Source organism: Panthera leo, chromosome E2, assembly GCF_018350215.1.
Source record: "Panthera leo isolate Ple1 chromosome E2, P.leo_Ple1_pat1.1, whole genome shotgun sequence".
Taxonomy (NCBI): Eukaryota; Metazoa; Chordata; class Mammalia; order Carnivora; family Felidae; genus Panthera; species Panthera leo.
Genome location: NC_056693.1, coordinates 47,563,157 through 47,574,920, shown reverse-complemented (window position 1 = coordinate 47,574,920; position 11,764 = coordinate 47,563,157). Strand labels below are relative to the sequence as shown.

Genomic DNA, 11,764 nt, shown 5'->3' with positions numbered 1-11,764 from the left:
CTTCACCTTCTGCTTTCTCTGCTTACAAAGGCAATCTTTAGGGGCATCTGGGTGGTTCAGTCAGTTAAGCGTCCAGCTCTTGATTTTGGCTCAAGTCATGATCTCACACTCAGCACAGAGCCTGCTTGGGATTCTCTCTCCCTCTCTCTCTGCCCCTCCCCACTTTGCACGCACATGTGCGCTCTCTCTCTTTAAAATAAACATTAAAAAAAAAAAAGACAATCTTTTGGCCCGCTTTATCCCTTTGATCCATCTCTCCCCACCCATCCAGAACACTGCTGCATTCTCCTGGTCTTTCCTTCTACTTCCTCCCTCAATCCTGAAAGTGGTCAGTCCCTAACGTTCTTTTTAGAATTCCTACAGTTCCAATGGAGCCAGGATCTGTCTTTGCTCCCAAATCTCTTAAAATTGGCCTCAAAATGCTGCCTCTATTTTTTCATCTTCCATCTCTCCTCAACCACATGTAATAAGCCCACTTCCCCAGTATTTCATTAAATCTCCCTCAAAAGATCCAAATGACCTAGATTTCCCTAGCAAGCATTTTCAAAATACTGTTGGTCTTTTCCCAATTATAAAAATAATATTCATCTCTAATATCAGAAACATGCAAAGAAAAAAATTCAAATTACCTGAAATACAACCACCTAACAACAACTACAGCTAATCTTCTGACGTATTTCCTCCCTCAATCATTTTCCTTCCAATCATTCTTCTAAAAACATTTTTTCAAAAATGAAAATATTTTTCTTCCCTAACATTAATAAGGATAATTTTCCAGTATCTTTAGATATTCTGTAAAAATATTTTAAAGGGGCGCCTGGGTGGCTCAGTCGGTTAAGCGTCCGACTTCGGCTCAGGTCATGATCTCACGGCTCGTGAGTTCGAGCCCCGCATCGGGCTCTGTGCTGACAGCTCAGACTCTGGAGCCTGTTTCAGATTCTGTGTCTTCCTCTCTCTCTCTGACCCTCCCCTGTACATGCTCTGTCTCTCTGTGTCCCAAAAGTAAATAAACGTTAAAAAAAAAAAAAAATTTTTTTTAATTAAAAAAAAAATATTTTAAAAATGGCTAAATAAGCATTCCATCCTAAAGAGGCATGTTAATTTAATCAATTATCTCTATCCTGATTATTCAGGTTATTTCCAACATTTTATTATATAAAATTATAATGAACTTCCATGCATGTACATCTTTGTTTATATCCCTGATTATTATCAGGACACCCTAGGAGGGAATTTCCAGGCTATCGAGGACAAACTTTTTTTTTTTTTTTTTTTTTTTTTAAATTTTTTTTTTTTTTTTCAACGTTTTTTATTTATTTTTGGGACAGAGAGAGACAGAGCATGAACGGGGGAGGGGCAGAGAGAGAGGGAGACACAGAATCGGAAACAGGCTCCAGGCTCCGAGCCATCAGCCCAGAGCCTGACGCGGGGCTCGAACTCACGGACCGCGAGATCGTGACCTGGCTGAAGTCGGACGCTTAACCGACTGCGCCACCCAGGCACCCCGAGGACAAACTTTTAAAAGGCTTTTGATATGTATTGCTAAAGTACTTTCTAGAAAGACTACTGATTCACATTCACCTCCAGAAGTCTATTCCAGTTTGGTGTATTCTCTCCATCACTTACTATAATTGTTCTCAGTATGAGCGAGGAAAACTGAAGGGACTCCATGAAAAACTACTTGCTTCTGTTCCTGGTTCTATTCTTTCTAGGACCTGCACTTTGGCCACGTACATGCCTTATGGAACAAATGATGTATGTCCTTCCTGTGTGAGTCAGAAGTTAATGATTTTTTACACTCTTCCAGCACAGGTGGTAACATCTATGGAATGACTAAGCAAAGCTGTCATGTATGTTTTCCACACCACTGACTCTAGACACCTGATGCCAAAACCCCCTGGCAGCAGGGAATAAGTGAATTATGGAGGACACCCGGACACTTGTCTTTGTTCTGACCAGTTCCTGGGTGCCCACAGAGGACATGTACATTCTAAATAGAAACCCCAGACCCTGAGCAAAGGAGAGACTCACTCTCCTTTCTTTTCTCAGTCTCCCAGACACTCATCTGCTATACTCTATCACTTATGCTATTCAGTAAACTCTGGTCTCACTTTTTCCTGGCTGGCAACTTGATTTCTATCCTGCTCAAAGCCAAGGACCATCTTTGCTGGCCCTGCAGGACCCTCTCTGGGTCTTCAGACCCACCCTGCCTATGTCAAGTGTGTTAGGTGAAACATCTGTTTTAATTTCTTTTTCATTGGTTTCTATTGAGGGTGAAGATTTTTCACTGATTTAAATTTGTACTTCTTATGTGGATCAAACATTTATATTCTTTGCCAATTTTTCTATACTAGTGACCTTCTATTTACCAAACCCTACAGTGTGGCAGATGCTACCAGTTTCTTAACCAGTATCATTCTCCCTTTCTTCCTTACTAGCACAGCCTCCAATGTGTTTGAGGTAGCAGTAAAAACTACAGCTAAAAACTATTTTCTTCCCTCTCCTGCAGTAGGGGCACCAGAAGACACAGTTGTAGCAAATGAGATATAAACAGATGTCACTATGTGGGCCTTCTGAAAAAGCTTTTTAACAGAGAATCAACTTGGCTGACATGGACCTTGTGCCCTAGGCCTTCCGCTTCTTTCTATCTAAAAGCCATCTGATTCCTCACTCCAATTAACAAACACAAACTAATTGGATTGATGTTCCCATTCTCAGCTAAGATCACGATGGGTTATTCAAAAACTTCAAAGACTTCAGGATTGTCTGTTGCCTACGGAATGAAATCCAGACTCCTTTGAGGAGATCCACGATTATATGGAGCTTCCTCCATATTATATGCAATGCACTTTAAACTCTTGATTTTGCAAAACATGTCTTCCTTTGTCAGGAATCATCTGGTTGAATGACTACAAGAAACAAAAATCCACTGAATCTTTAAAGGATTCATGGGACACCTGAGTGGCTTAATCAGTTAAGTGTCTAACTTCGGCTCAGGTCATAATCTCGTGGCCCATGAGTTCAAGCCCCACATGGGGCTCTGTGCTGACAGCTCGAGCCTGGAGCCTGCTTCAGGATTCTGTGTCTCCCTCTCTCTGCCCCTCCCCCACTCATGCTCTGTCTCTCCCTCTCTCTAAAATAAACAAACATTACAAAAAAGTTTTTTTAAGTAAATAAATAAGAGGATTCATTGAAAGGACACAAGAGAATCTTATGGACCACAAACGCAGAGAAGTAAATAGGAAATCACAAGAAATGGGAAATCGTCTGGCAACTACTCGGCTTAAGCCAATGAGAAGCTTGCTACTTCAAGTAAGATCTGGGAAACGGATACATTGGCAGAACCTGAGAATTAACAGAAATGTAGACTCTTGGCCCCATGCCGGACTTACTAAATGACAATATGCATATTTACAAGATACCCAGAGGTGATTCATTTGCACATCATTTGAGAAGCACTGAACTGAGAGCACTTCCTTCTGCCTTATTTCCCACAGCTTAAGCTGTCTTCTCCACAAAAAAAAAAAAAAAATTAATAAAAACTAATATTTCACTGAGCACACACTATAAGTTACACATTTAATATGTATTATCTCATGTAATCCTGAACCCACAAGCCTAGCACTGTTCTCTCATTTTATTATTCCATTTTCAGGGATAAAAACATTGAATCTTAGAGAACTCAAATAACTGACATACTCAAAGTCACAATTAGGAAATCCTGTAACTAGGAATAGCAGTTGGGATTGAACCTCAGGGAAGTCTACTCCAAAGACTGTACTTTTAACCACCAGGCTATTCTGCCTTTCTGTACAAAAAGACTGTTAATTCTCCATCCATCACATTAAGTGTACAATGTTTAGAAAGTAGCAAGGACCCCAAAATACTGAATCTATTCATTTCATCTGAGAAAGGCAGAATTCCAAAATTAGAACTGAAAAGAATTAGAATAAGGCATTTGAAAAAAAGATCTGTTCTTGGAATTACAAAGAAACAGCAAACTGCAAAAATAATCAGGTCTCAACTGTACATATCTCTAGAAATCATCAACATTATTTAAATTTTATTTTCTACAGCTGGCTCATAAATGTGGCATGCTTATATATTGCTAACGTTGGTTTTCTTCCTAAAGAGTTTAACTCCCCGATAAAAGGCAGCTGTGTGTCCCTTACCAGTCCAGACACCCTGGGAGCCTATTTCTGTTCCAGCCACCAGTGGAGATGGGTCCCCCAGCTCACCTGCTCCCTCTAGTTGCAATATCACAGCAGGTTTGAGAAGCGAAAATCCTGTTTAGGGGGAAAGAAAGAGGACAGAGAGGTGAATAATCTCCCAGAGATGAGTTCTTAAGCCTCTTCTCCAACTGTCTTGGCAATGGGAAGGGAAAATAAGCGCTGTAGGGGATCCCATGCCTAAAGACGACAGGAAAGGGTGGAATGGCTTCGAAAGTGTATGTGTGTATGTTGCGGGGGGGTGGGGAGGGGTACCTGAGAAGGTGTGGGAGGAGTTGGGAATGGCCTGAACCGTGGGCCCGAAAGACCAAGATATGCAGGTCAGATGAGGGTGAATGTGAAGATAATGCTGTGGAACAGTAAGTTTCTTTTTCCCACACTGTGTCCAAACCACAACTTCTAGAGGATGGATAAAGAGTGCACACTAGTCCCAGCAAAGTCCTATATTGGCCCAATAAAGGCTTGGGATTCACCCTTTCCAGCAACCCCTAACTCAAGGGGAATTAGGAATCTCAACCCCTGGGGTTCCGGCTCAGTAAAGGATTTCTACAGACCCCACCTGCAACCTGTCAGGGGTCAATAAGCCAGGAAACCCCAACTGGCAGAGTCTGGGTCCCAGGGGGAGAGAGGCCTTACCCAGGGAGGCCACATTTCCATAATTCTCCAGCATCACATCCCTGTACAGGGCCCTCTGTGCAGGGGACAGGCCATTCCATTCCGTCTGAGTGAAGTACACAGCCACGTCCTCGAAGGTCACCGACTTCTGAAACAACAGGTTCCTGCTGCCCTAGGGCCAGTTCCATGGCTCAGGCCCTAGGTGAGGGGCAGAGGGCAGTTTAAGGGCTTGGGGAGGGAGCTTGTGAAGAGCACAAAATTAATAAAAAAGGGAAAGGTTTGAGAAAAAGCACATGGAAAGTAAACCATGGAGAATTATCTGACCTCTCTCATGGCAGGGAAACCTCATGCCATATTTTACATTTATAAAAGATATCCTAAGTTGGGATGACAGAAAAAAATTCCCATAATCAAGTTCCCCAAAAGCAACTCCATTCTTTCTGCTAGCCATGTCCTCAGGGGCAGATATGGCTCAGGACTTGCCCACCAGCATGCCCACCCTGATCCCCACCCCCATAAACCTCCAGCCACCACCCCCAGAGAACAGCTACGGCCTCCATCTCAACCAGCCCCCATCTGGATTCCTGTCACTGACCCTGCCACGAGGGGCTGTGCAACTGCCTGAGCACCTCTAGCAGCTCAGTGCTGCCCAGACTGGCTGAGGCAGGAACGGCAGCCCATTCTGCTTCCAGATGGGTCTTGCTGAAAACCCGATTTTGTTACATGCTCCCATCAGGCCTCATCCTCTCCAACTTTACCCAAGAACTCACTGTTTCTCCAGGGTTCGGGAAAGAGGGGAGATCAACCTTCCTAGTGGCCAGGTGCTCTGCCACCATTCCAGCTGCTCATCTCTGCATCACTACACCGTGCACCCGGCACAGGCCCTGCATCAGGATTGATGCCTCCCTTCCGGGCAGCTGCGGCCTCTGGTTGCGCTTTCTCCCTGCCCACCTCAGTCCTCTGTAATAACCTGGGTGACACGCTGGCAGGGATATACCCTCAATTCCTTTCTGCCAGGATTTTGCTTGATTCTACTGACCCCCACCCATCAACAAGCATAGTCCAACCACTGGGTGAGTCTGAGCGTCACTCATCTGTGACCCTGGATGGGCCAAGGAACTTCTCTGCACAAAATTAAATACCTTCACCGCCCACCACCACCACCCTTTACCCCAGCAAGTTGGAGGCTCCTGAATTCAACCCCACCCCACCCCACCCCACCCCCTCCACTATCTGCGCAGGAAACGTCAGCTAGAATCCTGGGAAATGTTCCTGACTCCTCCCTCTCTCTTACTCTACCCTCAATCCTGACTCTCCATATCCTAAAGATTTTGTTAAGCATTACTTGAATTGGGTTCTTTTTTTTTTTTTTTTTTTTTTAACAACTACTTTCCTTGATGAAGCCCATTATCACCTGGACCAATGGAATTTTTTCTAAGTGGACACCTTCCTCTTGAATCACCCTGAAAATTATTCCCTACACAGCCATGACAAATCTGACCACCTTAACGTCACTGATTGCACAGGTCACAGGAATGAGCAGAGAAGAATCAAATAACAGCTGTGTGACTTTGGGAAAGGCACTCTGCTCCCCTTTGCCTTCCTATGTTTTGTAGCAGAGTGAGCACAACACAGCACCTATGTCAAGGGCAAGGAATCAAGACTGAGCGATCCATGCAAGTGCTTAGTATTATGCCTGCAGCATAGCAAGCCGCAAACAGTGCTATTGGAATTACTGTGACTATGATTATTCTCAACCTGTAGTCCATGGAGGTCCATGGATGTGCTTCAGGGTGTCCGTGAAGTCCCTGAAATTGTATGGAAAATTTGGTTTGCATGCTTATTTTTCTAAGGGAGGGGGAGGGTCCAGAGCTTTTATCAGAAACCTAAAGTTTGAGCCCCTGCACCCAAGCCCTGAAAGTCTCTCCAGGACACAATGAGACATCCTGTCCCATAGGACTTCCTGTTTTTTCCCTCTCCAGACCCCACTACCCTCGTCTGCACACCATATTAGAGGCACAGCCATCCTTTGTGTTGACCTGGTCCTACTACTCCTTTTCACTTATGCCCTGGTCTCTGGACATCCTAAGCCGGTGCTACCCTCCTCCATTCACATCCGTGCACGGAGCATCCTCCATGGGCAGCTTCCTGTTGCCTATTCACCAGAGGAGCAAAGAACCTCAGTGTGCAGAACACTTCACCCCTGCCTTCAGGGATGCTCTCCTGCTGTTTCCATCCCTTCACGTCACCGCTCTTCCCATGAGTTCCAGGCGGAAGCGAGGAGGACCCCTCCAACTTCCATCACAAAGCTCACCAGCTTCCCTTCTTCAATGTGAAACTGCTCGGAAGAAGAGCTGGAGGACCCACAGCTCACCTGGGGCCAGGCTGTCAGGAGCATGGCTGCCATTACCTGCTCTCCCTCTCAGAGAAGGCCTGGAGCTGAGGAAAAACAGAGAGACAGATGTGAAGCAAGTCCCGCCCCGGCAGGAACAACACAGCCCCTCAGAGAAGATGTGAGACACAGGCAGCCAGTGTCCAGACAGGAATGCAAGCGGGAGCTGCCACAAGAAGAAGGGGGTGATCCAGTGCCCACGACCCCTCCCACCGATGACACTGATCCTAAGAACCCTAGGGTTTTACAATTCTGACACATATCACATACACTAGAACATACATAAAATGTATAGAGAGCCTAAAGGATAATAAAGCAACAATTCAGCTCAAGAAATAGAACATTACCAAGATCATGGACTTACTTCTTTTTCTCTAAACAAGGATCATCCTCGATTACACTGCAAGGGAAGCCAGGCCAGCACAGCTGCAGCCCCAGCACAGAGGCCTGAGAGTCATGCCCCAGGGAGCTGGAGGAGACAGCTATTCCCCTACATCCTGCTTATTCCCTTACATAACTGAGTGTTCTCAAGAGCCCTGATACCTCTGTAGAGATCTTGGGAGGCCAGCCTCCCACATGGCCCAGGTTTACCTTTGAGGTCCCATGCTGCCTCCTCATACTTTCCAGCCCTCTGATAGTGAAGAAGCCAGGGCCTCAGCATCCTGAGAGAGGGGTCACTCAATTATCTAGGGTCCCATGACCGAACACTCCTTGCTCATTGTATTCAAAACACATGGACTGGTTATTTTCTGGTTACTGCTCCCAAAGTCAGTCTTGAAAACCTGTGTTTTCCTAAAATATCATCTATGTCTTCTAGGGTTTCACTTTAGTGCAGAACTGTGGAAAACACTGGTTCATGATTCTTTCCATTTCTTCCATATCTGGAACTACTTTGTTTTTCCCACTTCTTTTGAATATGTGTGCTTTCTAGACCCTTTCCCCTTTGTTAATGTTATGGATGGAACATGTCTCCCCACCCCGCCAAATTCATATGATGAAGTCCTCTCCCCCAACATGACTATATTTGGATACAGATCCTATGAGGTAATAAGGTTAAACAAAGCCATAATATGAGAGGTCTGGTGCCCCTATAAAAAAGCAGAAGAGACACCAGAGTTCATTTTCTACCATGTGAGGACACAATGAGAAGACAGCCAACTGTAACTCAAGGAGAGCCCTTATCAAGAACCAAATTGTGTGGCATCTTAATCTTGGGCTCCCAGCCTCCAGAACTGTGAGAAATAAATCTCTGTTGTTTAAGCCGAATAACTTACTGTATTTTGTTACGGCAGCCTGAGCAGACTAACAAAGTCAAGTGGAACAATGATTTGTCTATTTGAATGTTGTTTTATTTTTAAAGAATAAGCTTTTCTATTTATTTAGAACATCACTCTTCTATTTCCTTCATTATGTTCTGCTTTCTTTGTTTCTTTAGCTCTGTAACAGATACTTTATGTACCACTCCAAATCCTCTGATCTCAGCCCAGTTCCAGAGGCTTTGATCAGCTTTGCACAGGGACAATCTACCAATGCCTCCTCAAGGATCTATACCACATGTGGCTGGCTCCTGCCCTGGGGCTTTTCTGGCATCCTGTGTGGGACATCTGCAGATACCTGTGGATACCTGCTAGGTCCCGAAACACAGATAAGTAAAGGCTTGTGAGGCCACCCTTGACCAATAGGGGATAGAAGTCAATGGATAAATATTTTCCCCTTTAGTCCCCTACATTAGCAGCCATGAGATTCCAAGGCTTCTCAAAGATCCTGCAAGAACGAGCGCCCGGGGCCTACAGACAGGCCAGCCTGACAACACATCCTTGTATTGGCTCTCCCTCCTCTGTTTTACTCCCCTTGCTGTTCACTCTGCCCTTGGAATACATTCCCAAATAAAGTGCCTGCACAGAAACCTCTGTCCTGTGTTTTGCTTCTGGGGGAAGCTAGACTGCGAAAGGTTTTTTCCTACCTTCCTGAGGATGCATGATTTATTCATTTATGTTTATTCTTTACTATTTAGCAATTAAAATCTGTATGGCCATAAATTTTCCCTCTGAATACACTATTACCCACAGGCCAAAGGTTTTGAAAAAAATATTTTATGTTTTAATTATATTAATTATATTTTATAGCTGGTCAGCAACAGTGTTTTGTCTCTGACCACAGAATTGTTTAGGATAGTTTGTTATTAATTTCTTCTCTGTTCATAATTTTGGCTTTATTGCATGGTGTTTAAATAACCTGATCTATTTACTTCTGCTTTACAGAGTTTTGGGGGCTTTTTTTTTTTTTTTAGCTGAAATGCCTAAAAAAAATTCTACGAATGCTTAAAAAGAAAACCTATCCTATAATGGAAGAACATATAATTCTATTTCAATCTAATAAATCAACTCTACTTATTTTGTTACGCAGATATTTTTCTGTAATCCATGATCACTTTTACCTAATTAAACGGAGATAGCCAGTAAAGAGCAAATGCTCACAAAACACTGAACCCACATGTATCATGAACAAATCTTTTCAAGTCTTTAAGAAATGAGTAGTTCTAACAGTACTGAAACTGTAGAAAAAAAAAGCAAAATAAGTTTCCCAGTCCTTTTTATGATGCCAGCACAATACTGATGTAAAAACCACAGACCAGTCTCATTTATGAATACTCACAGAAAAATCCCCACTATAAAGGAATAGACTCCAGTAGTTCATTAAAGTGACATGCCATGACTAAAAGGGATCATCCCAGGAAAGCAAGTAAAGCTCAATATCAAGATACAGATTAGTATACTTTTTCACATGAATAAATCAAAGAAAAATAAACACACTCTCCATCCCAACAGATGCCAAAGGAATTTAATCAAATTCAATATTCATGCCTAAATTTAAAAATGTATGCCCTAGAGAAACTCTCATATGTAGAAAATATGTACAAAATTATTATCAGTATTTTAATTTAAAAAAACTGGAAACAACCTACATATCCACTGAGAGTACATAAACTGTCTTATCTTTTTTAAAAAAAAAATTATGTTTTTAGTTTAAATTTGAAAGACAGAGAGAGAGAGAGGGAATGAGTGGGGGAAGGGCAGAGAGAGAGAGACACACAGAATCGGAAGCAGGCTCCAGGCTCTGAGCTGTCAGCACAGAGCCCAATGTGGGGCTCGAAATCACGAATCATGAGATCATGACATGAGCTGAAGTCAGACGCTCAACTGACTGAGTCACCCAGGTGCCCCTGTCCTATCATTTTTTAAATGAACATTACCCACCCCCACCAAAAAATGAACATTACCCAGCAGCAAAAATGAACAGCTCACAATTACATAGATGTAACAGCTCACAACAAACAACAGCTCACAAACAACATAAAAAATGAACAGCTCACAACAACATAGATGACTTCAGGAACATAATCTTGAGTTACAAGAGGGGCACCTAGGTGGCTCAGTTGGTTAAGTATCAGACTTTAGATATCAACCCAGGTCATGATCTCACAGTCGTGAGATCAAGCCCCATATCAGGCTCTGCGCTGGGTGTGGAGCCTACTTGGGATTCTCTCTCTTCTGTCTGTCTCTCTCTGCCCCTCCCTGCACACATGTGAATTCTCTCTCTCAAAAAAAAAAATTAACTGAAATAAAATTATAAAAATAAAAATGTTTTCTTTTTTAAAAATTGAGTTATACAAGCCCCAGATGACTAGAGACACTACAATGCCATTTTCATAAAGCTCAAAAACAAAATGTTTACAGACATATTTTGTGTGATAAAATTATTTTTATAAATAGGTAAGATGACGATTAATACAAAATTCTAGTTGTTACCTCTAGGGGTAGAAAGTTGGGAGCTGGGTTGAGAAGGAGCACACAGAGAGATGCACCAATACCAGAAATGTTCTCCTCCTTAAAGGGGTGGTGTGTTCATGGGTGCTCATTTTACCATTATGCTTCTTAAATGTCATGCTAGATGCAGTCTTCGGTATACATGAATAACGTTTTTTAAAAAGATACTTATCTCTATGATATGGAGTGGTTTCCAGAATATATCTTCAAATGAAACAAGCAAATGCAAAAGGTAGAGTGCTACCTTTTGTGTACCAAAAAATGGGAGTATAAGAAAATACACATGTATCTGGTCAATTGTACAAAAAAAAAAAAAAAAAAATAGAAGGATAAATCAGAAACTAAGGAGAATGGTTGCCTCAAATATGGGTAGGAAGTGAAACGAGCCTGTGATGCAAACAGGCTGGAAGGAAATAGGGTAGATGAGATTGGCAGGGGAAAGGAGGGCGTGACAGGCTTCTCTGAGTGTGCCTTTTTGTTCTGACACTCATAACCATAGTAATGTTTCACATATCCAAATATACAGACATTAAGCCAACCAAGCAGGATGGGATAGGGTGGCGAGCCAAAAAGGAATACAAACAACAGCAAATGAGCCTAACTATACTACAATTGACTAATATAACCACACTGAAGTGGTGGGAAAGAAAAGAACTAAATAACTTTGGAAAACAGTGTTTTAACTAGATACTACAAGGCTA

The 11,764-nt window shown here is 42.8% G+C and overlaps 1 protein-coding gene across 12 annotated transcripts in view; it reads right to left on the bottom strand.

Moving 5' to 3' along the window:
* The window catches only part of ZNF23 (zinc finger protein 23), a 33,808-nt gene that overhangs the window by 3,155 nt on the left and 18,889 nt on the right, over positions 1-11,764 (bottom strand). For 5 of the 12 annotated variants that reach the window (XM_042917840.1, XM_042917839.1, XM_042917837.1 and 2 more), the window contains 3 exons: positions 7,159-7,283; positions 4,866-4,992; positions 4,173-4,286 (listed from right to left, as the gene is read on the bottom strand). In XM_042917840.1, the coding sequence (XP_042773774.1) occupies positions 4,173-4,286; positions 4,866-4,992; positions 7,159-7,251 (334 nt within the window). In that variant the 5' untranslated portion in view covers positions 7,252-7,283. Of the gene's footprint in view, positions 1-4,172; positions 4,287-4,865; positions 5,086-7,158; positions 7,284-11,764 lie in introns of those variants that run through there. The other 7 variants (XM_042917844.1, XM_042917842.1, XM_042917845.1 and 4 more) reach the window with 5 other exon arrangements.